The 24,282-nt window shown below is 48.3% G+C and overlaps 1 protein-coding gene across 3 annotated transcripts in view; it reads left to right on the forward strand.

The window, feature by feature from the left end:
- LOC138566223 (laminin subunit beta-1-like) overlaps positions 1 to 24,282 on the forward strand; it is an 882,924-nt gene that overhangs the window by 263,115 nt on the left and 595,527 nt on the right. For all 3 annotated transcript variants that reach the window (XM_069643284.1, XM_069643285.1, XM_069643283.1), the window contains exon 3: positions 2,799 to 2,977. In XM_069643284.1, coding sequence (XP_069499385.1) covers positions 2,799 to 2,977 — 179 coding nt within the window. The remainder of the gene's footprint in view (positions 1 to 2,798; positions 2,978 to 24,282) is intronic.

A 24,282-nucleotide genomic window follows, 5' to 3' on the forward strand; every position in this document is an offset into this window, starting at 1 on the left:
TAGATTATACACACCGGAAATACAAGACAAAGGTCCTCATTGCGAGTTTGGCGGTAGCCATGGAGCTGTTAGCTCCATGGCTACCGTCAAACAGGGCTCCTTTACCGGGTTCCCTGAATGGGGAATTACAGGGCCATTCCGAGTTCGGAGGGCCCGGTAATTCCTCCTTCAGGGAACCCGGGCCCGGACCTTCCCCATTCCCATTCGAGCCCCCATAGGGCTCAATGGGAATGGGAGAGGGAGCTAACAATGGGCCGATTGCGACCGGCCCGTTGTTAGCTCCCTGGTCCCCTCGCGGGACGCGGTAAGGACGCCTGGTTTTGCCAGGCGTCCTTACCGTGTCATGCGAGGGGACCTCGTAATCGTGCAGAATGGTGTTAACGGGTCCGCACCCATTAGCGGAACACGTCAACCCATTCCGCACGGGTCATAATGAGGCCCAAAGAGTTCTTAAAACATAACTAGTTAACTACTAAATATAAGTAGTGAATGGAGTTTTAACCTTCTGTTGTGGAAAGACAAGATCTGATATATGAATTGGTGGCTACAAATTTGTTTTAGACATAGGTGAGTTTATTTATTTATTTATTTACTGTTCGCTTGTTAGGCGCTCATACAGCAAGTAAATTCAGTTTCAAAGTGCCCACAGGGCATCAGGGAGGGGACATGGGAATGAGACACATTAAAATACATACAATATTAAGGGGAAAAAGGATGAACTTACTATGCCTTATGAGTATTCAGAATGTGCAAGTGCAAAAGGGAGAGGGCAGTGGGGGGTAGGGGCTGGGGTGCCGTGTTCGTGGTTGAGCAACAGATGAAGTGCAAGGTATGGTAAGTGCAAACTTCAAGGACCGAGGGTGTGCCGAGGCAAGAGCTGAGGATAGACAGAAGCTTGGGGCGATTCGGTGTCAGAGGTCAGGGCCAGAGGATGCATAAGGGCCCTGGACACCAATCAAGCAACTGTGAGATTAACAGAGAAGAGAAGGGGTGAAGGGGAGGTAAAAAGGAAGGCCATGAGGAGCTTCTGAAATTTAAGGAAGTCCTGCTCAAGACGTAGAGGGAGGTGGAGGCTGTTCCATAGGAGGGAGCCAGCTGAGGAAAGCGATGGACCTCCTGTCCTCTGTTTAGCGAAACGCTTTACACACAAAGAGTTGGTGCCAGAGGAACGCAGAGGTCTAGAGGGAGAATATTTAGTAAGAGTGAGTTGCAGATAGAGTGGTCCCTGGCCCCAGACAGCCTTGTGGATGATACAGAGGGATTTGAATTTAATCTGTGAAGCAACCTGCAGCCAGTGGAGACATTTTAGGGTAGGAGAGATGCGGTCCCTGGACTGTAAGCGGTTAAAGTCACCTGGTCACCAGAATTCCATTGACACAAGTCCTGGGTCACAAAAAACATTAGTACCCAACATCCATCTAAAATAACATAACCATTATTATATATTGCCTTAGTGAAGACAATTCCGAGATGGGCCATCTGACCCAGGTGATATGGAATCAGCCGGCATACCTACATTTAGAACACTTATTTGAATCATTTTATTTGCAGTTTATTCTCCAGTAAGCACAAAGAGGCCTATAACTAAGAGGACTTTTTGTTGGAATATGCTTACTGGCCCATATGATGGTGTGACGGCCTTCTTGAAGGCAGACTCAGAATAGTGCATTTCACAAGTCACTTTCTGTCATTACCCCATGCTGTTGCACATGTTTGTCACCGTTTCTATCAGACAGAATTACTGCACCCTATGCTGCCCACCTTGTGCAATATAATGATACAATGTCATACCTTCTGGTGAACAAATGAATAATAGAAATGGACCAAGTGGTCATTATCTGCTGCAAATATGTGTCTTTGGCTCAAAAGCAGATATAAACATGAGGGAAATCTGAGTTTTTTTGCTCATCCTCTAAAGAACATGTCATGATCGGTATCAGGTAATAATGCCCCATACATAATGTCCCCATGCATAATGTCCCCATACATAATGTCCTCATACATAATGTCCTCATACATAATGTCCCCCTACATAATGTCCCCATACATAATGTCCCCCTACATAATGTCCCCATGCATAATGTCCCCATACATAATGTCCCCATGCATAATGTCCCCATGCATAATGTCCCCATGCATAATGTCCTCATACATAATGTCCCCATACATAATGTCGCCATACATAATGTCCCCATACATAATGTCCCCATACATAATGTCCTCATACATAATGTCCTCATACATAATGTCCCCCTACATAATGTCCCCATACATAATGTCCCCCTACATAATGTCCTCATACATAATGTCCCCATACATAATGTCGCCGGGAAAAGCCATTGGCAACATTATATATACAGTGGCATTTTGTATGGGGATGTGTTACGGGGAGGTCCCCTGCTCCCCTTATTAAAAAAATAATAAATTGGGGGCTGCAGTGGTGTCCCCTGCATGTTCAATGTAATAATGTCTCTCAAAAAACGGCCGCCATTTTGTCAGGAGACATCATTGCGGGGACATTATTACATGGAACCGTCATTATTTGCCAAGATTGGTGCCAACAAAGCCAGACCAGCCAATAGGAACATCACCATCAGGACAGTAACATTGACTGGCGCAGCGCCAGTCACTTATCATGTATACCTGTGCCTCTGTGTTAGCCTTATAAACTTTGCTGAAACTCAGCTTGGCAACCGCCCAGCCTGCCTGTGTTGGTGCCAATGACTTGCGCTCTTGCTTGGATGTGCCCTTCTGCAATTATTCACCCTATTCTAACAGTGTCGATGATTTCTTCACAGCTCCCATATTGGGAACTCTAACGGAAGAAGACCCTGACCTACTCCAACATGGCTGCACCGAGGGGAGCTGCTATCCTGCTACCGGGAACCTTCTCATTGGTCGGGCCCATAGCCTCAGTGCCACGTCCACATGTGGTCTGGAGGACCTCCAGGAGTACTGCATCGTCAGCCACCTCCAGGTGAGTTGCTGCGCCACTGAGATGAACTACTTGTCCAGAGATTTCAGGCCTCATTTACAGAAAGGACTGTATTAATAGATAACATGTATTTGAAATTAGCACCCGGGGCGGGGGGAGCAGCCAATCAGGTTCCATGAAACACGGGCTGAAACTGCTAATTTCAGACCACGTTCCATGGAACCTGCAGGCTGCCACCCCACCGTGGACCGTCATCTTTCCCCACTCTCCCCTTTTTTGTTTTAAACTTTTCCCAACCACCCTCTCAGTCCCACTTACCTGATTGTTACGGCGGCGGTACTCGCTGCCGCCAACGCAGCAACCTTCCTCCTCAATTTTCTGGCTGCCATGGTAATAGAAGAGGGGCTCCGTATGGAGCCCCACATTCTCCAACCATGGCAGCCATTTTGGATAAGTATTTTCATACATTAAACGGCGAGCGCAGCGTCCCGTTCAATGAATGAAAATACTTTTTTACCGCTTTGGTAACCCCGGCTGTTAATGGTGTTAGAACCCCCGTTCCAAGGGCTGTAATGGGGGTAACAGACCAAAGCCCTCGTTAACTGCCCTAGCATCGCTCGGGCCGTTAACTCGGGCTACCAGGCCATTAAGCCCCGTTGCAACGGGGTGAAAACGCCACATTAATAAACAGTGCCCAGCAGAGAAGTCACGTCCCGCAGCATGGCAACACTGCACATGGAGAACATGGCTTCAACTACCAACCTACATTTTCGTATTTTGTAGTATTATGTTAAGCTGCAATTATGCCAGAAGCAGTAACTGATGTGTTCAACCAACTGTATTAATGTCTTGTCGATGAAAAACATTTCAGGATTTATCAGCAGCAGGCAACAGAATTAACTTTAGTTCACTTGAATGCAAGAAACAAATCATTGTAACCTCGTCTGGAAAAAAAGCTTCCCCAACCAAGATTCAACCAACACACTTTTCGTCTTTTCCAAGTGCAAGATAACATTACCAACTGGGGTGCTACACATAGCATAACACTCTAATGAGATGCTCTCAGTTTTTCATCCGTGAAGATGTTACCACCTCATGGGTGTCCCGTACCTCGCTCATATCTCTCTACCTTATTCACATGGCATTCTCTCCATAGGCTTGGGTCCGTGCCTCTCTGCTCCAGCAGGTCACATGTGCATACTAGAATTATCTGCCTACGCAGATAGCACCAGGGTCGGACTCGGACAAGAAATAGGCCCGAGCCCAACTAAACATAAAATGGCCCGTCCCTTGCCTCAATAAGAGGGACCCTCAAGCCATCATCCATGAATCGGGTCAATTCATGACTTTGCATGCACCGGTAAGATAACCAAATAGGTGACTACACCTGCTGTAGAAATCTGTGGAGGCATGTTATGGTATCAGGTGTGCCGTACAGAGGCATCTCGCATCCTGTAAACTGGACTTGGCACACACTGCCAACATCTACCCCACTTCGTTGGTGCCTCCTGGTACCGCTGGTGATCCCACAACTCTCGGAACGTGCAGGGCACGGCTCCCGCAAGAACAGGTTATGCTTGATAGCATGCACCTTTATGATAATCCAGTGGGTGAACCCACCTGCTGCAGAAATCGGACAAATTGGGTTGTGTGTCCTACAGGCATACCCCGCCGTTACAGAAGAATCACAGATGCACCCATGTTCTGGGTGTGAGTACCTAGGCTTGCCCACGCTGCCTGAATCTACCCCTCTCCATTGGCGCACCCGGGTACCCCAAAGAAATCCGACAACTCACCGCCGCAAGAACAGGCAATGCACGAAAAGGGGTGGGTTAATGCATGTGTTGTACAATTATGGGGACTGTGATGTGTGTAGTGGTGGAAGTGGAAAAAAGAAACTAGTGGTACTCTTGCTGCATCCAAAAAGGTGAGAGTGGGATGTTCCAACAGCTGATGGAGGGGGTGGGGGGAATGGATTAGGAGGATCACAAACCTTACCTGAACAGCAAAGTGCAACTCTTCAAATGTGATCACATACCTTCCAAGCTTGACTCGGTACAAATAGTTTGCATTTCAAGGCCATCAATAATATTGTTTTATAGAGTTTACTTACAGAAAACAGACATGGCATAATCGAGCCACATGACATATGAATCCTTATAGCAACATGTTAAGCCAAAAGAATATCATTGTGGCTTTAATTTTCACATCCTGAATAGCAAACTGTAAATCCCAGAATGCAAGATAATGTCTACCTGAAAAAGCTATGTAAATGCACTGTATGTTCAGTATTTAAGGCATGCAATGAAATAAATTGTGTAATAAACTCTGATATGGAGATTCTTTGTCACAAACCTCCAGCTCACCCAACTCCTATCTGACCATCCATCCATCCCCGAATCCATTAATATATACACCAACCTATACTGTCCATCCATCCATTTATCCATCCATTGGTCAGGTCTCTCTTTAGCACGTAAAGGAATTCAGGGGGGAATGCATGAACCTTGAAGAGCGTGTTTTTTTAATCAGGTGCTTTTGGTCGGTGAAGCTCTGTTGCTGGCACACAGAGAGCTGCACCATAAGAGCAGCAGATTAAATATGTACATCTTGTGTCTGAATGATGCGTCTGAGCTTTGCTCTGTTAAGGGAGTCCACTTCAAAATGCACATAATTAGGATAATAAATAAATGCAATTTCTGGCTCCATATTTACAGTCTCGTTCACAGGATTGAGCAAAATCTGCAGTGAATTGCATGTAACTGCAGTTTCTGCAGCATTTACGTGTAAAGAGCTCTCACATGCCGAGCGGCGGTAGACGGGGACTCTACGCCTGCAAAGTTCACATTGCCAGCAACTCTCAGATCCTCCAGCACACAGCCTGTACTTACAGCACTAGTGGTGGAAGGAGGGTGCATCACACTGGCTGTGCTAGGCCAAAACTGTGTGGACCATGCTCGGCGCTGACTGAACGAGCCACGTTTCAAGAGAGCTCCAACTGCACAGATCTGATCTTTCGCCCTACATTTGTATGCACTAATTCAACTCATCGTTTCATCAGAAGCATGCACATTAAATCACCCTTCTCCAATCTGCCTACCTACTCCTGGCGAACAACAAGGTACTCTGCCCAGAGAACCCGAGCTGATGCAATCGCAGATTAGTAATTGCAGGAGTGCCTCATCTACTCGTTGTTGTCCATGAAGGTGATGTTGAAAACATTTGATTAGTGACATAAAGCAACAATTATTTTGCCATATGTCAAGATATTAGTCTTAATGTGGAAAGTGCTGTATTGCTGACCTGCAACGACCATAAAGAAGATCACCTCACGTAAAAGGGAAGTTTGAAATTGTTTGTATGCATTTGCAGTGTGCATGTGCGTCTTGAATTGATATCAGCACAGTGCAGGCGAGTCTCTCCAAAACATCTCTACGGTCGGAAATCCGGTCTCAGCCGATTTAAATTAACATAAAACGCCCCAATCTGTGGAGGCGTGTAGTCCGGTTACACGTGCTTCCATGTATTGCAAAATCGTACAGAGAGAGAGAGTTACACAAATGGGCAACGCCAGCCGCACAATAGAACTTAATTGTTTTGAAAAAGAAACCCGGCTCGAAGCATGATTTCTTGTGCTACACAGAATGGAACAAACATTGTACTAGATGTATTAGATCAAACGAATAATTGAATGCTGCCCTGCATACACTTTGGCGCATTCATTGTTAGAAATGCTGTAAAAGATAAGGAAATGGGGTCCAAGGGCGCATATTTTTTAAAAATATATAGATTGCTACTGGGACATTCCACTCTGTTAAAATGGCTGTTTTCATAATGTCATGTTCCATTTAAGTATGTGTACATCGGGCAATTTGCCCGCTGGGTATGCCATTTCTGTCATACACACTCTGCTATTAGAGGCTGGGATTTACTTTCTTGTTCATTCAGCTAACTTAATAAAGGTGCATTTTGAACAAATAAATATATTTTTAGATTTACTGGTGGCACTAGCAATACTAGTAACAAGACAAGACAAGTACATTGCAAAACTGCTAAATAAACAATGTCCTCTTAGCAGCATCCCTACAGTGACTTCTAAAAGCAGCAATGCTACAAAGGGTCTAGGGCATGGTTGGGTGCTCTGCTTTCTTTCTCCCTTTCACCCTCAGCACCTCTGTCCATTTCAGGGAGTAGCCGGGGCATTTCTATTCATTTTAAAGATGTTTCAGACGGCGGCGGCTTCTGGGCAATTACTAGTTAATTTAAGCCGCTTTACAGCAGGGGTCTCTGCATGGAGTGGATGTGCCTCGCGGACTGGCCTTGCAGACTGTCTACAAGTCCAATCCAGTCCTCCAGAGATAAAAACGCTATAAAGAGTAGATGACCTGGCGGGCACCGGCCCCTTCATTTTATGTTTTCATCTTTACTTACTTTGTGTGATCATGCCTGCCCATGTGTGTACACAAATAATGCCTTCTGCTGTCCACCTAGGCAGGGCTGCAGGGCTGGGTTGGGCGCAGGCTGCTGGCGGCCTGTTGCAGCCCCGAATAGAGGCATTGCCGTCATTGTTACACTTGCAAGTTGCACTTGCTTTGCTTTGCCACAGCCAGAGAGCCAGAGGCCTGCAGGCTGCTGCTCCATGTCTACAGTTCCTTTCTTACTTACCAATTGTGTGGGGGAGTGGGTGTCATGGTGAGTGACCGCACCCAGGCCCAGCAGCATGTTATGTTATGTTATGTTATCAGTATTTCTAACGTGCACGGTCGCCCTAGGGCATCATGGCGCAAGGATAGCACAGAGACAGTCTAATGAGTAGCAGCAGCCTATAATCGAGATGTTTTCAAAAGACGACGAAATTGAAGATGATTCTCGATGTGTTTAAGAGCAACAGGTAATTCATTCCACAATTTAGCCGTTGCAACAGAAAAAGCTTGGTCCCCTATCCTGGAGACGTGGAACTTCGGAACCGCCACCAAAATAGCATTACTGGAACTAAGGATGCGGCCTGGGACATAGGGTAGACATTTTTCACTGAGGTAATCAGCACCTTGCACATGCACTGATCTGTGTACCAAGCAGAGAGCCTTGAAGTCAATCCTCTGAGCCACAGGAAGCCAGTGGACATAACACACCATGCGCATGCGGCCCACTCATGTGATTGGCCGCCAATCTAGCCTAAGCCACATAGCAATAGCAGGCCTCTGGCAGTGGCCTGGCCCATGCTCCGAGGCTCAGAGCGAGGAGGACTCTACTCTAGGCAGGCCATCCTGCCAGCCGCCATCCCCCAATACAAACATGCACCCAATTAAGGACAGGAACCACCCACAGCAAGAGGCAAGCTCTCAGTTCACTCCCTACCAACCACCCAGGGCAATTTGTTGCAATTTGTTGTTTAATCAAAGTACGGCTGCCTCCTGGCGCCACGCCGGCAGATGGCTGGGGACACACACTGCCCAACACAGCCTCAGCTGATGTGTGCATTCCTCAAAGAAAGTTAACACTTAGTAAGTGTTAACTTTCTTTGATGATTGCCAGCTGCACCCCATCAACTGTGCGGCGGCAAGCAACTCAGAGACATAAGTAACATTACATTACCTAAAGTAACTTATGTTACTTAATCACAAAAATAATGTTATATTCCACACCGGCCCCAGGGTGGCTAGTAAAACAAGCCCCAGGCCATCCCAAGTCCAAATTGCATTCTGCCAGGGGCTGAATGTCCGATTGGGCAGTCCGCCCCTGTATAGTGCCATATCACGTGCTATTCCCTTCTTATGCTTTCAGAAGCAGAGCCTCACTCTGGAGGCCTGACACTTTCTAATTGGACATCTGATGGGCTTTACAGCTTCTGAGTGCCAGCCAATCAGAGGGATTTGTGGCCTTGACACTGATATTACGCTTAAACATAGCTAACAGCGTTTGTTCTTAATTCCAAACCTGACATTTCATATAGAGAATATGGGAGCTCATTAAAATCCTTTTCTTCAGTCTGCCGGTGGCAGCCTTGAAGCAACACCACCTTATGTGACCAGTAACTACATAGTAATTGCAATACCACAGAGTCGGATGCCCAGCGGGGCGGCGGTGCTCTTGATGGACAGGTAATTAACCAACATCAGAATTTCTACTCTAAGGGAACCAGAGTTCTGATACACCAGGAGTGAAGGGTTTGTTTTGACCATGAGTATATGTTCGACTGAATGCTGAATATGCCTGATTCGAAGCAGTTTCGAGGCGGCTGTGGGTTTCTACCCTAACATCCACCATCCATCATAAGTGCTTGCACACTCACACTAATTTGCCCTCGCAGGGCATTATGCCAGAGAAAAAGGCTGCTTCTGGGTTTAATGGAGTAGGGCTTGAGAAGTTGAGATCTGGCAGTGATTCTTTCAGAATCTATGACGTCTCTAACTGCGCGAATGTTGCGCATTATGCTGTGCATAAGCCTACTTCTAGGCGCATATGGTTGTTTCCTGCTGGTCTACACAAACCCCACCCCTGCTCTTGCTAGGGCAGGGATCAAGGGCACCCCTATTGCTCCATAATGCAGATAGGGCCTATGAAGCGTCTTCAGTCAGATTGGAGAAACCATTGTCAAATACACTCTGCAACTGTCTTCTTTGATGAATATTGTTTAGATGCTGACACATATATATATTTAGGGCAGTATCTGCAACCCCACATAACCTTAGTCTAATGGATTTACTGAATGAAAGAGCGAGGATGAGAAAAAACCCAGGATTATATACTCTTTTTATAGATTTGCGTGTACCCTGACTTGCACGCTAATATAAGTAGTTTGCGCTGCATTTTGCATGTTCAACGTCGCCCGCATCTCCTATATTGCTACCTTCATATATCCTCCTATTGTAACTTGCCCCCAAAACATAATTCTGTTATTTGCCTATATGTATGCCTGATGTAGCCCCCCTACCATGAGGTGAGGCCCTGCCAGTCTGTATGTTTACCTGCATTGCATTGTGTGCAACCCTGATGTAGCCCCCTGCACCATGAGGCGAGGCTCTGCACGTCGGTATATGTATCTACTTTGTCTCATCTGCTAGTATGCATGTCTGATGTAGCCCCATACCATGAGGTGAGGCTTTCCTTGTCTGTATATATACCTACCTTGTATTGTATGCATCCCTGATGTAGCCCCATGCACCATGAGGTGAGGCTCTCCCAGTCTGTATATTTACCTGCATTGTCTTGTATACATCCCTGATGTAGCCCCCTGACCATGAGGTGAGGCTCTGCCAGTCTGTATATTTACCTACATTGTCTTGTATGCATCCCTGATGTAGCCCCCTGCACCATGGAGGTGAGGCTCTCCCAGTCTGTATATTTACCTACATTGTATTGTGTGAATCCCTGATGTAGCCCCCTGCACCATGAGGCGAGGCTCTGCAGGTCGGTATATGTATCTACTTTGTCTCATCTGCTAGTATGCATGTCTGATGTAGACCCAGTACCATTAGGTGACGCTTTGCCAGTCTGTTTATATACATACCTTGTCTTGTATGCATCCCTGATGTAGCGCCCCGCACCATGAAGTGAGGCTTTGCCAGTCTGTATACTTACCTTTTCTGTCTCATCTGCTAGTAATGCATGTCTCATGTAGCCCCCCTGAAACCTCCCCCGTACCATGAGGCTTACTATATGAGAGAATATTACATCCCAAACGTCTATTGTCTTCTCTGGATATCCCTCCTGTGGAAACAAGCAGTACATTACAAAATGGCTCCATTCCAGATCAATGTTCTTTTCTTCCCTTTCAGGGAGGCAGCTTATCGCCATCCTCCTTCCCCCCAGCTCTAGCTTGAAATAAGCATTGGCAATGCCAACAGCTGGAGCTTTTGTGTAGGTATGGGAAAGGCACTTACCGGTCACTGTCACAGAGGTATTAACTGCCCATTTATGGTTGCAGATGAACACGGTGCAAGTCCCTGGGCATCTAATAGCAGTGCCTGGCAAATGCCTAATACTTATACACAACCCAAAACCGCTAGCTTTGCCAATGCTTATTTTTAACAGGACTTCAGTGATGGACATGCAGAGTGCTTTGAAATTGAGTGGTTGAAGGCAGACCTGGTTGATATTTTTATTACACCAGTAGCGGATTTTCAGCTCCAATTAAGTCATTAACTCTCAGAAGACTGCTTTGAAAATAACGATGGCATGCACTTGAGTGCTAAGATTGATGGTATGGGTTGAAAAGCGTAGCTGAAAGAGTATTAGGCAGAGAGGGGCAGAAAGTGGGTAGGAATGGCCATAGGGATGAGCATGGCCAGGAGCAGTCAATGGGTGGGCAAATACCCAAACAACTTCTACAAGCTGCGTGTCCCTCATTATATGGCATTTCTCCCTAGCTGTACTCTAATGCAGCAGTTTCAGATTACAGATAACCCAAACTAAACAGCAGCCTTTGTCCATGGAAGTTTTGACGCAAACGCAAGCAATGCTGCTTATTTATTTATTTAATTAATTTTTATAATGCGCCACTCCCCCATAGGTCGCAGGGTGCACAAGATTGATTGATTGTCTGAGCCCCATACTAACCTAAGCACACTTTAAATGTAACACCATCCAAACGCCACACCAGCTTGACACACAAGGCCTTGCAGCTCTTCAGTAAATCTAGACTCATCCTTGCTTGCAATGGCCGATATCGTTAGTAGCAAACCGAGCACAATACTTGCACCTCAGGCTTTCTTTTACATATATGATTTCGATGCATCCTCCTAGCACACAGATCCCGGGGCTGATTCATGGAATTATTTGCACCGAAAACGGGGATTTGTGCGCCATTCTGCCCACAAATCCCTGTTTAACAAATGGGAATTTGCGTGCAGAATGGCGCACAAATCCCCGTTTTTCGGCGCAGATAATTCCATGAATCAGCCCCCCCTACCCCCGAGTCCTCGCCATTTACACTACCAGCACAACAGCAAACCTATCTTACACTGCCCCGTCTACTCCTGCTCAGGGCCGGCCATTGGATTTGCGGAGCCCTGGGCAACAAAAGATATGCAGGCCCCCCTAATTTGCATAAATAGTGACATCAGCGATACCAAAGAATAAGCCTTAAGTACGCAAAGGTATCATGGGAAGTAAAATTAAAATTATGTTGCCATGTGTAAGGTAGTAGACAAATACACTTTGACGTCCAGTATATGAATTGTTAATATTAACATTCAGAGGCATTGCTATGGGGTGGGGGGCTGAAGGGGCTATAGCGCTGGTCTTTTGGTTGAAGCCCGGATAGAAGCTCACGGACTGCAACCAAAAGGCTAGCTAGCCCCGAGTCCCGACAGTCTCGACATTACCGTTGCCCCAGATCTTTTCCAGACCTAGCAACACCCCTGTTAACATTTACCTATGTGGCAATATCAGGAGTGAGGCATTTTTTGAATAGGCAGACAGTGTGAGCGGAACACCTTATACAGACTTCGAATTTGGTTGCAAAGCCATAGTGTGATAAAAGTTGCGGGGGGACTCACTTTGGTTAAGCGGCGAAGGCCGGATTTCAGAGCAGTCTGGGAGGCAGGAACCTGAACACATCTCTTCCCAGATGTAGTTCATAGAAAGACTGTTTGCAAAAAGTCTTTTGAAACTTTGGTTTGAAAACACTATCTGTGGAAGGCATTGCAAAAATATGGTGATTGTGTTTTGCTAACTGATACTAACATCTGTTTTTGCAGTAGTTTCATAATTGTTTTTATTTTTGTCGTGTGTATTTGGGAATATTATTCAAATTAGCAATATCTTTTTACTTCAGATAAGGATTACTTTGACTGTCCAAAAAACTAATAGCAAATAATAACTATGTTCATCAAGTGCTCCACACAACAGAATGAGACGGGAGCCTTATTAATGTACCCCCTGAGCCTTGATTGGAGGGGGTGAGCAGGCCAAAACTGTTTGCCAGTTGTAGAATAGCTGGGAATTCCGTAGCAGAAAGTTGCAAAGGCAACTGAGCGGGTTGGGAGACTGTTACTGTGATGTTACATGTGTAGACTTTCCTGTAAATCATATGTCTTCTTTCCTATTAATGCAGCAACATGTACTGTAAAATGTGGTGTTTTATCATGGGTATGAGTGCCACGCTTCAATCGGTGTGGGAACTTTTGCCCCACAGCAAAAATCAAAAGCTGGCTCCTAAGAATATACGCACACATTTAGGGTCTCATTCCGAGATTGGAGGTAGCCATGGCGCTATTTGTGCCATGGCTGCCTCCAATACCGGGTCCGGCACCGGTCTGGTTCAATGGGGACTTACCAGTGCATTCTGACCCTGGAGGGACCGGTAAGTCCCCATTGAACCAACCATTCCCCATTCCCATTTGAGCCCCCATAGGTCTCAATGGGAATGGGGAGGGCGCTAATAACGGGCTCGCGAATAGCAGGCCTGTTATTAGCGCCCTGGTCCCTTAGCGGGACCCGTAAAGGACGTGTGGTTAGACCACACGTCCTTTACGGTTCCCACTAAGAGGCCTCGGAATTGGGCGGTAAGGGATTACCAGCACCGGTCTCCTTACCGGTGCCCGGTATCCCTTACCGCCCAACTTGTAATGACCCCCTAAGTGAACTTATCTCAAAGTGAAAGATACAAATTTAGTTCACTTGAGCTTTCCCCTTCGAAGAAAGTGCACCAGACAAAAGAGCATTGGCCTTGCAAAAAAAGTAATCAACCTGAGAGAGGACATTTTTCATTAAACACGCTGGCCATATATAAATGGAGCTCACCTTTTTAAACCAACAATATGTAGTGAAATATTCCCTAGAAAACAAAATCCTAATATGAGAATGTGCTTTGATGATCATTTTATGCGTCTTGTGGGTAAGTGACTGCACTGGAAACATGGCAACCTAGGTGAAATCCTGGTAGCCAAATGCTTGAGCAAGCTTGCCGACCTTAAAAACACCCAAAGGGTTTTCATCCACCCTCTGTAAAAAGTGATGATGTTCACCCACATGTATCCTTTACTTGTGCCCGGAAAAGCAGCACATGGCCATAATCAGGGAAACATAACTGCAGCAGTCTCCAGGATTGCAACCTCTCTTGCCACATCCTGGGCAAATATTCAGGACTCGCTTGCCCTCTCATCATTCCCCCTTCTCAACCCCACGTCTAGCTTTCAACAATACTCTGCTTTATAAAGATGACTTCAAATGATACCATAATAAGGGATCCATTAAAATATATAAATCAGTACAGAAATATGTTAAGCAAAAAGTGCCCATTGTGCATTATTCCCTCCTGTTGACTGGGAGACTACAAATACCAGAATGCAATTCAGCACAATGCCAAAGAAATGTCCTTTGGCTTTTGAAAATGTATTTTTAAGAAGTATGACAACATGTAATGTGTGAAAAGGTTACCTGTTTTTGTTTGACAAATGCAGGTTTCATGTACAATGTGATGGGAATATCACATTCTACCAAAAATAAACACTTTTTGGTGCATTAAATATGAACATCTAAAAAAATAATGTAGCTAATTTAAAACTGCTTTGCTTGATATTTTGCAATTGACCTGGAGGAGAGTGTAGAAGTAGGTAGCTAACTGGTGCTTTGTGTAGGCTTTCAGAAGAAAAATGCCTATTTGCATTTCTTAACACAGAAACCATCTCCTCCAAAACAATGGCCTCTTAAATGGGACATCATTTGTAAATCGCCCCCACTTTAATGCTCTGCTTGAAGAAAGAAAGTGCTAAGCAGTCGTTAAAGGGCCCACGGCATCTGATGGGCCGCACGGAACGGCTGTCTCCAGAGAGCCACAGCAGGTTGGGAGGCAACACTGTGGCCTCACGCGAGCTTCCTACATGGAAGCTGCACAGCAGATGAGGTAAACACTGGTGCTTTGCAGGGCCCCCTCTGACATCGGTGCCCTGGGCCACAGCACAGACAGCCCCTGCCACAGGCCAGCATTGCTCCTACTAACATAAAACAACGCGTTTTTTGCAGTTCCCAAAGCACCAAGAGACCATGAACAGGGCAGCCGTGTGCGGTATGAAACCCCCTGCATAAAATAGAGGTGTGGAGGCCCATGAAGGCTTGTGACCTTTGCTCAGTGGCTCTTCGCCTTCTGTATGAGCATCAGTGTCCTTGGTGGCCCCCTCGCTTTGCACTCATAGACTGTTGTGTTATTGTGTCTGCGTGCCCGCCAGGCTGGCCTAACCGGATTTGCTCACGCTGAGGTAATCCCGGGCTTGAGTATCACAAAGCATTTCCCTTTGATCCTTTGTAATCTTTTGGTCCAAGGGTGCATTAAACAGAGCCCCAGGCTGATCTCTCCCTCTTTCTGCACTGCGCGCAGAGCTCTTTCCAGGCATTCAGAACAGGGTCGGCCGCTCGATTACCCGGGCTGCCATGTGAGTCGTTGGGGGAGGGTAGCAAGCAGGTGCAATTGCTACTCCTGAATTTGCTGCTTGCAGACTCTGTAAACTGCTTTGCTACCTTTAGGATTTAACCAATCTGACTATTGATTTATTGGGGGAAAGCCTGTTCTAGTTGCTTTTATAGCTGATCTGGTTTTCCTGTTAACAAACTGCAGACTCACATCCTCAATGAGAATAAGGAAACAGATTAACACAGCCAATCGCGTTGGCTGCTGTCAGTGCATTGCATTTGCAGTCATGCAACCGTTTGAAAGGTCATTTAAAGTGGTCTCAAGTAGCTCAAAATCTGCAATTTTGTCAATATCGCCCAAGTGCTAATAAGATGTGTTCCTCTGCTCCAGGGGTCTGCAACCTTTGGCTCTCCGGATGTTTTGGACTACAATTCCCTCTCACCAATGACTATGCTGGCTAGGGTTGATGGGAGCTGTAGTCCAGAACATCTGGAGAGCCAAAAGTTACAGATCCTTGTTCGACGCTATGTTTCTACAATGTCTGAAGCATGCCTCATGTAACTAAGCTCATTACCTGTAACAGTGCCTCGATGCCTCTGGTCTGCTTGCGCGCTTTATAAATTTAAATAAGTAAATAAATACACGCAACAAATGACTGGTGTTGCAATCATGTGACAACTATCACATGAGCTCAGATGCTTGCCGCAGACTCGCATCAAATGCATGCACCCTGCGGCTTTGCATGCAGCATCTATCCTTTTGCAATGCACTACTTTACATGCTAAAGGACCAGCACTGCATGGGATGCTTCCAATGCTGCACTTAATCCAGCCAATCGCCTTGCCCCGCTATCGTGCACTTGACAGAAGATAGCAATGATTGGCTGTGCCACCAACAAGCCAACAGAAACAAGGAGTAGTGGGTCCAGCGCCAAAGGCCATGTCAGGTCAGTTTCTGTGCTTGTGTGTGTGGGGGGGTGGGGGTGGGTTATTGGTCATGTGATGCCATTCCCCCTATTATTTCAGTCGATTGAGGCCACAGTATGATACCGGCTGTGCTATTGGCTGTAAAGTATATATCAATCACCATGTTAGCTTTGCCCTGAAGGAGCACTGGCGCGTTTGGTTTGAAGGGCAGCTGGTGTAGCTGGTGACAGGAATTGCCAGGCTAGTGAAAGATGTTTGCAAAATGAATGATATCCACTTCGGGCAACTTCCCAAACCCGAGACAGCTAAACGAATCCATGACATTGGTGCACTCACATCGTTTTTACTTTGGTGAATTTTCACAAGAATCGTGCACGAATCTTTAGCTTTCAAACCCACACTTTTTCAGTTTACAGCAGTTTAGGGCTATAGTCGTGGTGTTGCTTGCACTTTTAGGGAAAATTTTGCGAAGTGAGGATGCATACTTTGTCAAAAGTGGCAGATTCATTTAATGCTGGCATTTAGAATGGACCCTAATCTCATCTCCAGGAAGTGACATCATGACACCTGCTGCAACCAATCGTCTAATCACAAGTCAGGGGAGTTATCGCTCTGGGATTGGTTGCTTAACGAACCTTAACCGCGACACTGGGCCAAAGCTTGGGATGAAATTCTGACCAGTGAATCCAGACAGAAACAGCAAGAGTGTGCTGGAGGGTGGGCTTCAATGCTCTGAAAATCATGATGTACAAACCTCAGAATGGTTTATCTACCCGGATGTTCAAGTCTATTTTTTCCGGACCACACCAGTTTATCAGCCAAAGGTGCCGCCAGGATAGCTCTGAGGGTCAAGCGCTCACCTCTGTCATGGCGCCAAGACAGATTCCTGCAGGGCCAATTCAGTCCGTTTTTCATTTGAGGCTGTTACATTTAGAAAGATTAAGTTGGGTAGTAATAATGAATGTCACTGGCTATATCGGGCATATCATACATCGGTCAAGGTCTCTTTCGCTCTCTTCTTCTGTATGTTGTCAGGTGAGATTTTGGTTGCTAGAGCCACTCCAGTTGTTGCTGACAGCAGTACACCCAGAGAAAACAACACAGGCACATCTAGAGTGTGGAGCTGCTTTTTGATGCACTGTAATGGGCATTTGTCATTTGTATAGCGCCTTTCGCCATTGGTATGGTCTCAACAAATTGTAGGTTCAACGCCCTCGGGGGTACCAAAGTCCAAGTATGGGAAATTTGTCAGAGTCATAGAATGCGTGTGAGCATTTTAGCCAATAGGAAGGTAGGTAGGGGTGGTCAGTCACCCGTGTTGAACAGGCATGTTTGTGGCATGTATGAGGGTAGTCTGGAGAGTACAGTGTGTGGGTGCTGAGGGTAGTCTGGAGAGTGCAGTGCATGTGTGCAGAGGGTAGTCTGGAGAGTACAGTGCATGGGTGCTGAGGGTAGTCTGGAGATTATAGTGCATGGGTGCTGAGGGTAGACAGGAGAGTACAGTGCATGGGTGCGGAGGTAATCTGGAGAGTAAAGTGCGTGGGTGCTGAGGGTAGTCTGGAGAGTACGGTGCGTGGGTGCTGAAGGTAGTCTGGAGAGTACGGTGCGTGGGTGCCGAGGGTAGTCTGCAGAGTATAGTGCGTGGGTGCCGAGGGTAGTCTGGAGAGTAAAGTAGTATAGTGCAGGGGTGCTGAGGGTAGTCTGGAGAGTATAGTCCATGGGTGCTGAGGGTAGTCTGGAGAGTACAGTGCATGGGTGCTGAGGGTAGACTGCAGAGTATAGTGCATGGGTGTCGAGGGTAGTCTGGAGAGTATAGTGCATGGGTGCTGAGGGTAGTCTGGAGAGTATAGTGCATGGGTGCGGAGGATAGTCTGGAGAGTACAGTGCATGGGTGCTGAGGGTAGTCTGGGCAGTACAGTGCGTGGGTGCTGAGGGTAGTCTGGAGAGTATAGTGCGTGAGTGTTGAGCCTAGTCTGGAGAGTATAGTGCATGGGTAATGAGGGTAGTCTGGAGAGTATAGTGCATGGGTGCTGAGGGTAGTCTGGAGAGTATGATACATGGGTGCTGATGGTAGTCTGGAGAGTACAGTGCATGGGTGCTAAGGGTAGTCTGGAGAATATAGTGCATGGGTGCTGAGGGTAGTCTGGAGAGTACAGTGCATGGGTGCTGAGGGTAGTCTGGAAAGTATAGTGCATGAGTGCTGAGGGTAGTCTGGAGAGTACAGTGCGTGGGTGCTGAGGGTAGTCTGGAGAGTACAGTGCGTGGGTGCAGAGGGTAGGCTGGAAAGTACAATACATGGGTGCGGAGGGTAGTCTGGAGAGTACAGTGCATGGGTGCTGAGGGTAGTCTGGGGAGTACAGTGCATGGGTGCTGAGGGTAGTCTGGAGAGTATAGTACATGGGTGCTGAGGGTAGTCTGGAGAATATAATGCATGGGTGCTAAGGGTAGTCTGGAGAGTATAGTGCATGGGGGCTGAGGTTAGTCTGGAGAGTACAGTGCGTGGGTGCCGAGGGTAGTCTGGAGAGTACAGTGCATGGGTGCCGAGGGTAGTCCGCAGAGTATAGTGCATGGGTGCCGAGAGTAGTCTGGAGAGTATAGTGCAGGGATTCTGAGGGAAGTCTGGAGAGTATAGTGCATGGGTGCTGAGGGTAGTGTGGAGAGTATAGTGCATCGGTGCTGAGGGTAGTCTGGAGAGTACAGTGCATGGGCACTGAGGGTAGTCTACAGAGTATAGTGCATGGGTGCCGAGGGTAGTCTGGAGAGTATAGTGCATGGGTGCCGAGGGTAGTCTGGAGAGTATTGTGCATGGGTGCCGAGGGTAGTCTGGAGAGTATAGTGCATGGGTGCTGAGGATAGTCTGGAGAGTACAGTGCATGGGTGCTGAGGGTAGTCTGGAGAGTACAGTGTTTGGGTGCTGAGGGTAGTCTGGAGAATACAGTGCATGGGTGCGGAGGGTAGTCTGGAGAGTACACTGCATGGGTGCAGAGGGTAGTCTGGAGAGTACAGTGCATGGGTGCTGAGGGTAGTCTGGGGAGTACAGTGCATGGGTGCTGAGGGTAGTCTGGAGCGTATAGTGCGTGAGTTCAGAGGGTAGTCTGGAGAGTATAGTGCATGGGTGCTGAGGGTAGTCTGGAAAGTATAGTGCATGAGTGCTGAGGGTAGTCTGGAGAGCATAGTGCATGGGTGATGAGGGTAGTCTGGAGAGTACAGTGCATGGGTGCTAGGGGTAGTCTGGAGAATATAGTGCATGGGTGCTGAGGGTAGTCTGGAGAGTACAGTGCATGGGTGATGAGGGTAGTCTGGAAAGTATAGTGCATGAGTGCTGAGGGTAGTCTGGAGAGTACAGTGCGTGGGTGCTGAGGGTAGTCTGGAGAGTACAATACATGGGTGCGGAGGGTAGTCTGGAGAGTACAGTGCATGGGTGCTGAGGGTAGTCTGGGGAGTACAGTGCGTGGGTGCTGAGGGTGGTCTGGAGAGTATAGTACATGGGTGTTGAGGGTAGTCTGGAGAATATAGTGCATGGGTGCTAAGGGTAGTCTGGAGAGTATAGTGCATGGGTGCTGAGGGTAGTCTGGAGAGTAAAGTGCATGGGTGCCGAGGGTAGTCTGGAGAGTACAGTGAATGGGTGCCGAGGGTAGTCTGCAGAGTATAGTGCATGGGTGCCGAGAGTAGTCTGGAGAGTATAGTGCAGGGATTCTGAGGGCAGTCTGGAGAGTATAGTGCATTGGTGCTGAGGGTAGTCTGGAGAGTACAGTGCATGGGTGCTGAGGGTAGTCTGGAGAGTACAGTGCATGGGTGCTGAGGGTAGTCTGGAGAGTACGGTGCGTAGGTGCTGAGGGTAGTCTGGAGAATCCAGCGCGTGGGTGCTGAGGGTAGTCTGGAGAGTATAGTGTGTGGGTGCTGAGGGTAGTCTGGAGAGTACAGTGCATGGGTGCTGAGGGTAGTCTGCAGAGTATAGTGCATGGGTGCCGAGGGTAGTCTGGAGAGTATAGTGCATGGGTGCTGAGGGTAGACCGGAGAGTACAGTGCATGGGTGCTTAGTGTAGTCTGGAGAGTATAGTGCATGGGTGCTGAGGGTAGTCAGGAGAGTACAGTGCATGGGTGCGGAGGGTAGTCTGGAGAGTATAGTGCCTGGGTGCTGAGGGTAGTCTGGAGAGTATAGTGCATGGGTGCTTATGGTAGTCTGGGGAGTACAGTGCATGGGTGCGGAGGGTAGTCTGGAGAGTATAGTGCATGGGTGCTGCGGGTAGTCTGGAGAGTACAGTGTGTGGGTGCTGAGGGTAATCTGGAGAGTATAGTGCATGGGTGCTGAGGGTAGTCTGGAGAGTACAGTGCATGGGTGCTGAGGGTAGTCTGGAGAGTATAGTGCATGTGTGCTGAGGGTAGTCTGGAGAGTACAGTGCATGAGTGCTGAGGGTAGTCTGGAGAGTACAGCGCATGGGTGCGGAGGGTAGTCTGGAAAGTACAGAGCATGGGTGCTGAGGGTAGTCTGGAGAGTACAGTGCATGGGTGCTGAGGGTGGTCTGGAGAGTACAGTGCATGCGTGCTGAGGGTAGTCTGGAGAGTACAGTGCATGGGTGCTGCGGCTGGTCTGGAGAGTATAGTGAATGGGTGCTGAGGGTAATCTGGAGAGTACAGTGCATGGGTGCTGAGGGTAGTATGGAGAGTATAGTGCATGGGTGCTGAGTGTAGTCTGGAGAGTACAGTGCATAAGTGCTGAGGGTAGTCTGGAGAGTATAGTGCATGGGTGCTGAGGGTAGTCTGGAGAGTACAGTGCATGGGTGTGGAGGGTAGTCTGGAGAGTATCGTGCCTGGGTGCTGAGGGTAGTCTGGAGAGTATAGTGCATGGGTGCTGAGGGTAGTCTGGAGAGTATAGTAGTATAGTGCAGGGGTGCTGAGGGTAGTCTGGAGAGTACAGTGCATGGGTGCTGAGGGTAGTCTGAAGAGTACAGTGCGTGGGTGCTGAGGGTAGTCTGGATAGTACAGTGCGTGGGTGCAGAGGGTAGTCTGGATAGTATAGTGCATGGGTGCGGAGGGTAGTCTGAAGAGTATAGTGCATGGGTGCTGAGGATAGTCTGGAGAGTACAGTGCATGGGTGCGGAGGGTAGTCTGAAGAGTATAGTGCATGGGTGCTGAGGGTAGTCTGGTGAGAATAGTGCATGGGTGCTGAGGGTAGTCTGAAGAGTATAGTGCATGGGTGCTGAGGATAGTCTGGAGAGTACAGTGCATGAGTGCTGAGGGTAGTCTGGAGAGTACAGTGCATGGGTGCAGAGGGTAGTGTGGATAGTATAGTGTGTGGGTGCTGAGGGTAGTCTGGAGAGTACAGTGCGTGGGTGGTGAGGGTAGTCTGGAGAGTATAGTGCATGAGTGCTGAGGGTAGTCAGGAGAGTACATTGCGTGGGTGCTGAGGGTAGTCTGGAGAGTATAGTGCATCTGTGCTGAGGGTAGTCTGGAGAGTATAGTGCATGGGTGCTGAGGGTAGTCTGGAGAGTACAGTGCATGGGTGCTGAGGGTAGACTGCAGAGTATAGGGCATGGGTGTCGATGGTAGTCTGGAGAGTATAGTGCATGGGTGCTGAGGGTAGTCTGGAGAGTATAGTGCATGGGTGCGGAGGATAGTCTGGAGAGTACAGTGCATGGGTGCTGAGGGTAGTCTGGGCAGTACAGTGCGTGGGTGCTGAGGGTAGTCTGGAGAGTATAGTGCATGGGTGAGGAGGGTAGTCTGGAGAGTATAGTGCATGGGTGCTGAGGGTAGTGTGGAGAGTATAATACATGGGTGCTGAGGGTAGTCTGGAGAGTACAGTGCATGGGTGCTAAGGGTAGTCTGGAGAATATAGTGCATGGGTGCTGAGGGTAGTCTGGAGAGTACAGTGCATAGGTGCTGAGGATAGTCTGGAAAGTATAGTGCATGAGTGCTGAGGATAGTCTGGAGAATATAGTGCATGGGTGCTGAGGGTAGTGTGGAGAGTATAATACATGGGTGCTGAGGGTAGTCTGGAGAGTACAGTGCATGGGTGCTAAGGGTAGTCTGGAGAATATAGTGCATGGGTGCTGAGGATAGTCGGGAGAGTACAGTGCATGGGTGCTGAGGGTAGTCTGGAGAGTACAGTGCATGGGTGCTGAGGGTAGTCTGGAGAGTACAGTGCATAGGTGCTGAGGATAGTCTGGAAAGTATAGTGCATGAGTGCTGAGGGTAGTCTGGAGAGTACAGTGTGTGGGTGCTGAGGGTAGTCTGGAGAGTACAGTGCATGAGTGCTGAGGGTAGTCTGGAGAATATAGTGCATGGGTGCTAAGGGTAGTCTGGAGAGTATAGTGCATGGGTGCTGAGGGTAGTCTGGAGAGTACAGTGCATGGGTGCCAAGGGTAGTCTGCAGAGTATAGTGCATGGGTGCCGAGAGTAGTCTGGAGAGTATAGTGCAGGGATTCTGAGCGCAGTCTGGAGAGTATAGTGCATTGGTGCTGAGGGTAGTCTGGAGAGTACAGTGCGTGGGTGCTGAGGGTAGTCTCGAGAATACAGTGCATGGGTGCTGAGGGTAGTCTGGAGAGTACAGTGCATGGGGGCTGCGGGTGGTCTTGAGAGTATAGTGAATGGGTGCTGAGGGTAATCTGGAGAGTACAGTGCATGGGTGCTGACGGTAGTCTGGAGAGTATAGTGCATGGGTGCTGAGTGTAGTCTGGAGAGTACAGTGCATAAGTGCTGAGGGTAGTCTGGAGAGTATAGTCCATGGGTGCTGAGGGTAGTCTGGAGAGTTCAGTGCATGGGTGCGGAGGGTAGTCTGGAGAGTATAGTGCATGTGTGCTGAGGGTAGCCTGGAGAGTACAGTGCATGGGTGCTGAGGGTAGTCTGGAGAGTACAGTGCATGGGTGCTGAGGGTAGCCTGGAGAGTGCAGTGCATGGGTGCTGAGGGTAGTCTGGAGAGTACAGTGCATGGGTGCTGAGGGTAGTCTGGAGAGTACAGTGCATGGGTGCTGAGGGTAGTCTGGAGAGTATAGTGCATGTGTGCTGAGGGTAGCCTGGAGAGTACAGTGCATGGGTGCTGAGGGTAGTCTGGAGAGTACAGTGCGTGGGTGCCGAGGGTAGTCTGGAGAGTTCAGTGCATGGGTGCCGAGGGTAGTCTGCAGAGTATAGTGCATGGGTGCCGAGAGTAGTCTGGAGAGTGTAGTGCGTGGGTGCAGAGGGTTGTGTGGATAGTACAGTGCGTGGGTGCAGAGGGTTGTGTGGATAGTACAGTGCGTGGGTGCTGAGGGTTGTCTAGAGAGTACAGTGCGTGGGTGCTGAGGGTAGTCTGGAGAGTATAGTGCATGGGTGCGGAGGGTAGTCTGGAGAGTATAGTGCATGGGTGCTGAGGGCAGTCTGGAGAGTATAGTGCATGTGTGCTGGGGGTAGTCTGGAGAGTACAGTGCGTGGGTGCTGAGGGTAGTCTGGAGAGTACAGTGCGTGGGTGCCGAGGGTAGTCTGGAGAGTTCAGTGCATGGGTGCCGAGGGTAGTCTGCAGAGTATAGTGCATGGGTGCCGAGAGTAGTCTGGAGAGTGTAGTGCAGGGATTCTGAGGGTAGTCTGGAGACTATAGTGCATGGGTGCTGAGGGTAGTCTGGAGCGTATAGTGCATGGGTGCTGAGGGTAGTCTGGAGAGTACAGTGCATGGGTGCTGAGGGTAATCTGGAGAGTACAGTGCATGGGTGCTGAGGGTAGTCTGGAGAGTATAGTGCATGGGTGCTGAGTGTAGTCTGGAGAGTACAGTGCATAAGTGTTGAGGGTAGTCTGGAGAGTATATTGCATGGGTGCTGAGGGTAGTCTGGAGAGTACAGTGCATGGGTGCGGAGGGTAGTCTGGAGAGTATAGTGCATGTGTGCTGAGGGTAGCCTGGAGAGTACAGTGCATGGGTGCTGAGGGTAGTCTGGAGAGTACAGTGCATGAGTTCTGAGGGTAGCCTGGAGAGTACAGTGCATGGGTGCTGAGGGTAGTCTGGAGAGTACAGTGCATGGGTGCTGAGGGTAGTCTGGAGAGTACAGTGCATGGGTGCTGAGGGTAGTCTGGAGAGTACAGTGCATGTGTGCTGAGGGTAGCCT

Source organism: Ambystoma mexicanum, chromosome 2p, assembly GCF_040938575.1.
Source record: "Ambystoma mexicanum isolate Mex_15411 chromosome 2p, UKY_AmexF1_1, whole genome shotgun sequence".
In the NCBI taxonomy this organism is placed as follows: Eukaryota; Metazoa; Chordata; class Amphibia; order Caudata; family Ambystomatidae; genus Ambystoma; species Ambystoma mexicanum.